This window comes from Pelobates fuscus, chromosome 1 (assembly GCF_036172605.1).
Source record: "Pelobates fuscus isolate aPelFus1 chromosome 1, aPelFus1.pri, whole genome shotgun sequence".
Classification (NCBI taxonomy): domain Eukaryota; kingdom Metazoa; phylum Chordata; class Amphibia; order Anura; family Pelobatidae; genus Pelobates; species Pelobates fuscus.
Window position 1 is genome coordinate 66,998,857 of NC_086317.1, and position 6,000 is coordinate 67,004,856.

At 43.2% G+C, this 6,000-nt stretch overlaps 1 protein-coding gene across 2 annotated transcripts in view; it reads right to left on the reverse strand.

Annotated features, from left to right (window-relative positions):
- Positions 1 to 4,012, reverse strand: part of P2RX5 (purinergic receptor P2X 5) — a 50,169-nt gene extending 46,157 nt beyond the window's left edge. For both annotated transcript variants that reach the window (XM_063443547.1, XM_063443556.1), the window contains exon 1: positions 3,747 to 4,012. In XM_063443547.1, coding sequence (XP_063299617.1) covers positions 3,747 to 3,883 — 137 coding nt within the window. In that variant the 5' untranslated portion in view covers positions 3,884 to 4,012. The remainder of the gene's footprint in view (positions 1 to 3,746) is intronic.
- Between the last annotated feature and the right edge of the window lie 1,988 nt (positions 4,013 to 6,000).

The following is a 6,000-nucleotide window of genomic DNA, read 5'->3' on the forward strand; positions in this document are numbered from 1 at the left end:
TAACATATATACATTACAGGCCCTACACACACAATGTAACCTATATACACATACACTACAGCCCCGTTACACACAATGTAACCTATACACATATACATTACAGCCCCTACACACACAATGTAACCTATACACATACATTACAGCCCCTGCACACACTATGTAACCTATATACATTACAGCCCCTACACACACAATGTAACCTATATACATTACAGATCCTACACACACAATGTAACATATATACACATACACTACAGCCCTTACACACATAATGTAACCTATATACATATACACTACAGCCCCTACACACACAATGTAACCTATATACACATACATTACAGCGCCTATGCACAGCCCTGTACACACACTATGCCCCTATAAACACAGCATACACACACACTACAGCACCTATTTACACATACACTACAACGCCTATGCACACCCTTGCTGCATCCCCTGTACACACACTATGCCCCCTATACACACACACACACACTATACACACAACAGCAGCTATACACACACTTTCTGCAGCCCCATGTCACACATATTATACCACAAGCAAAAATTATTCCTGGAGCTTCTCAGAACAAATACAGGGCATTTTTTCTCATTTAAGAGCTCTTCAGCGAGGCTTTGATCAAAGGCTGCCCTAGCAGAGCATTGAACCAACATGCTCACTCTGAGAGGTCATGCTTGTCATTGGTGATGACACAAACCACCCCTCTGGTCTCATCCCCTTGCCACTGGGCTGCTGTGAGTAAAATATGCCTGGGCCGTATTTTTTTTTACAGTCTGACCTTGCTTGGGCTGTTCTTTTAATTGTGGGCAATACCACCTCATTTTACAATCACCCAACAAAACAACGGCTTATCTGAGGGTTGGCACATGGATCTTGAAAATGGAAGGAGTTTTTAGGATAGAGACAAACTGTTACTATGTTTTACTGCTTGTGGCTATAACCACTTACACTTTATAATTTCTCATTGTCTTGCTCATCCATCATTTATTCCAGGAAACAAATGCTGAAAATGCTAAGTAAAGCTTAACCCCTTAAGGACCAAACTTCTGAAATAAAAGGGAATCATGACATGTCACACATGTCATGTGTCCTTAAGGGGCTAAAGTTGCTCTGTCACCTCAAACCTCCTTTTTTAGAATCTGTTCTTCTTTTCTTCATTTCTGATATATTTTCCTTAAAAACATAAATAGGGAACTATTTTTTTCCTACGCTTGACATCCTTGACAAAGGGTGGAGCTTAAGGCATGCTTTGCCCTTTGTTAACTTGAGAAAGGCAGTGGACCTTGCCTTAAGCTCCACCCCTTTGTCACAATTGTCTAGCACAGGGGTTCCCAATTAATTTTTCCCATGGAACCCTTTGACATAATGCGCCAACATGGAACTCCAAAATATTTGTATCGCCGTAGCGCAGATGGTAAACAGATAGTAGTACTTAGGAACAGGTGTGCTTTTCTGTGTAAGGTTAGTGTTTGTATATAATGTTAGTGTTTTGATACAGGGGTGTGTTTGTATGTAATGTTTGCATTTGCGTGCAGGCGTGTGTTTGTATGTAATGTTTGCATTTGCGTGCAGGCGTGTTAGCTTTTAAATGCGGATGTCCGTTTGTGAAAAGGCAGTGTTTACATTAAAAAGTCTGCAGGGACTGACTATACTCACCAGAACAATTACTTTACGTTGTAGTTGTTGTGGTGACTATATGTTTGAGGTGACAGAGCCACTTTAAACGAGCGTTCCAAGAACCGTGACCACTACAGGACACAGTGGTTATAGTGTCAAGGATAACAATCCAATCATAAGCTTATAAACCACTATAGCACTGTTTGACACATACCTTGGGCCTACCAGGAGCTCGCACGGCGTCTAGTCTTCTCACAGCTGGAGAACCCAGCTGTCAGTTTGTTCAGAACAGCTACTCATTCATCTCATTATTGGCAGAGAGTGCTGAGATGAGACTCTCAGCCAATAAATGCACACCCACAATAATACATCAGGATCCAGCTTCTCCCATTCAAGTAGACTAGAAGCAGGGCTGGCACCCAGTGGGACCCAGGGTCAAATCAATTTGACAGATTACTCTGGGACTAGATCAGAGCACTCCGGACACCATAACCACTACAGCAGGCTGTAGTGGTTATGGTGCTGGGAGCGTTTCTTTAGAAGTCTGCCTGCAAGATTAATGGTTTCTAAACATAGCTCTTTTAAAGAATTGTAATGGCAGATACAAGAACTAGCAAAACCGACCACATGTGTGAATAATGGTCTACAAAAAAAAATTATCATACTAATTACTTTCATTGAAATTAAAGAGATATTACTCGACTGTCTCATTTAGATAAGTCAATTACACTATTATGACTTCACTCTGACACTTATAAACAAGATTGGAATACACAATAATGACTCCAAACACAGTCGGCACAGTAATTTGTAACAACAGGAACCATTCACTGAACAGCGAATAGACACACCTCAACAATCAGCTTCCAAAATTCAGGTCAAAATACCCACATTGGAAAAGTAAAACAACAACCCTTTAAGCTGGTTTAAAGAAATCTGCAAGTTGCCCTTTAAATTCATTAGAGCTCACTGCTTAGCTTATATACCCCATGCACCCACAATAGAAAGAAGTGACCTCTCTGAATAAAGCTGTAAATATATATATATATTTATTCATTGTCTCTTATTCTCCTTCACTTTTCCCCTTCTTCAGTTCATTGAGTGGTTCGGAGGGCAGACCGTTTGGGACTTTAGTCTTGTTATTTAATAATCGAGTTTCTAAGACTTCTGCTATAAGATTTTACCTTTTCTCATTAGGTTCATGGTTACCCCTACTACCCACTCATGTTTTAATCAACATGTTATTATTAACTTCATTTTTTTCTATATGCAGATATTCCCATTTGTACATTTCAATTAGTTTCTATAGTTTAGTACACCTTTAGTATACATTCAATAAAGTTATTTTCAATCTTTATTTTTTTATTTTATTTTATTCTGTAGCCAATTTTGCTGTTTAGATTTATGTACCTAATCGATGGTTTATACTACTGAATTAGTTTCATACATGTGTACAAGCCCAATCCTTTAGGGATGCAGATTTAGTGACTACTGTTTGTTAATTTGTAGTTTGTTGAACTATCTGAATATAAAAGTGTCTTAGCCATCACACATATTATATCGCTGTGGTAATTAAATGGGATAGGCAGAAGGCCAGGAGCCGAAACAAGATAAGATGGATGGATAGATGGATAAATAGGTAGGTAGATAGGTAGGAGGTAGGTAGATAGTTAGGTTGGAGGTAGATAGATGGATGGATGGATAGATGGATAGATGGATGGATGGATAGATGGATAGATGGATGGATGGATAGATGGATAGATGGATGGATGGATAGATAGATAGAACTTGAAAATTTAGGATACTGTTAATTTATGAGAATGCATGAATGGTTTGCTCTTATCCAGTGAGTTACTAATGCCAGTTACATTTATTCTATCACTCTATGACAAATCCTGTAAACGAGACAGTCTGACAGAAACCTATTTATTTTGTATCCAGTTTAGACATTCTCTCTGCAGTCCCCGTACACCTAATCATCCCATGCTTTCCATGCTGCAGTGTGGATCCTATGCAGACACAGACACTCATATTAAAGCATGCAGGACACACTACAAAGATAACACACAGACACAGAGCATTGAAAAAAGAAGTGAGTTCTCCTTACCCCACTAGGTATGCCAGAATGGACAGCTGGACAATACGGAATAAAACCCCCACCTTTTTGTTCTTGGCAATTACATATTTCTCAGTCTTATAGTCAAAAAGTGACAGGAACATGCCTTTCCAAGCGACCTGCCCCATTCTCCCAGAGCCTGTTCACATTGCAGCAGTGAGGGAGAGGGCATGGAGTGCAGGGGAATGCAGCTCTGATTCAGCCTGAAACATGAGATACAGACAGCAGCTGAGACAGGCTTACACCGTATCCTCTGCTCTCACTGCTCACTATCTGCTACTTCAACCTATAACAAGGACTGTAGCCAAGTGTGCAGACCAGTTGGCTGTCAGTCAAAGGCTGGGCGGTGACGTCACCCGTCCACTGACACATTCTCCTGAAGATTCTCTTTAATAAAAGTGTCCATTCCCTGCCCTGTGAGACAGGCAAGTGTTGCAATCATTTGCATTCATTAAATAGACATTATACTGTATATATTAATGGAAAGTATAAAGAAAAAAGTTATTTGCCATTAGATTTAGTTACTATACAAACTAATCAAAGGGACATTCTAAGCAGCAAACAACTTCAGTTTAACCCCTTAAGGACCAAACTTCTGGAATAAAAGGGAATCATGACATGTCACACATGTCATGTGTCCTTAAGAGGTTAAGGAAGACCCTGTGTTTCAGCAAAATGTCTAAAACCATGCCTCTAGTGGCTATTAGGAGCACAAAGATGGAAATGCCGTAAGATAAGACCTGGTGGGATGACAATGTAAGAGATAAGTTGAAATGTTTGGGGCGGGTAGACTATAGGGATGCTGGCAGGGGCGTACCGTGTTGTTGGCCAGACCGGCGCACGCCGGGGGGAAGGCAGAGGGGGGGCGCAAAAGTCACTTGTCATACTGACAAGTGATTGTTGCGCCCCTCGGCTTGTGCTCCTGGCACCCCCCAGGCTGCGGTCGGTTTAATAAGGGAACCAAAGCAGCTGCACCTTGAGCCTGCAATATTTGTTTCTTCATGCAGCCTTTCGGCCGCCGGACATTGCGGTGGGAGAGCTGGGACCAGGGGGCCAATCAACATTAAAGACGGCCATGGCCATGGCCCAAGGCAGCACTTTTGCAGGGGCTGCTGGAGGGGAAGATGAGACTCATGAGCAGGGCCGCCATAAGGGAGTTCTGGGGACTTGCGCCCTCTACGCTGGTACCTTCTGTACCTGCTTAATGGACTGTACAAGACAAGTCCAGCTATTGCCACACTTTTAACCTTTCTGCCGGCAGCAGCAGGGTATAACTTGCCAGTCACAATGCACACTTTTTCATGGGTAGTGATTATTATTCATCCAAACACAGTTTATATTTTGTTATATACTAACTGCATTGATAACAAACAAAAATGTTGTAAAATGCCTTTTGAAAATGCACTTTACAAAATGTTCTGTATTCTTCCATGCAGTAAGTGACCCTTTTAATGCATTAAAAATAGGCAAAAGTAGGGGGCGGAGTCTAACTGCGAAGCAGAGTGGTCGCATGGCGGAGGAGCTCCTGAGCAATTACTGCAAAAAGCGCTGCTACAGCCCGAAAAAAACGCTAAATATAACCACGACCACCAGCACGAGAGAGCAGAGAGAATATGGGTCGCAAATCTAAAAAACCAAAGCCGGATCGGCCGAGCCAGAACCATGACATCGGGGCAATGTGGAGACAGGTCCTCGAAACCTCAGGGCCCAATATGGCGACCTTCGCCGACCACTTCTCTGACCTGTCGGATGAATACTCCCTGGAAGAGGACCCGATAGCAACACCGAGACAACCGGTGGCCGTGCCCAAACCCCAGGATCCTGATGGAGCACCCATCACAACGGCGGTGCTAAAAAACCTGCTTGCAGGCCTGCAAACCACACTCCAGGGGGACATAGCCGCGCTCCGCACGGAGCTTCAAGGCATCACCACGAGGCTGGACACCCTGGAAGTCACCTCAACAGCTCACGACCAATCTATCACATCCCTACAATCGGAGATTACCCTCCTTAAGCAAAAGACCACGGTCCTCGAGCGGCGGTTCACCACAGCGGAAGACGGGCGCAGAGCCGCCAACATAAAGGTACGGGGGATACCGGACGATTTGCCCACCGAAGAGCTGCCCCATTACGTACGCAGGCTACTTACCGGCCTCCACACACCAAAAGCAGCCAAGGCCATTCCACTGGAAAGTATATTCCGGATCCCAAAGCCGGCCAAAGCCCCAGCGACGTCTTCCCGCGA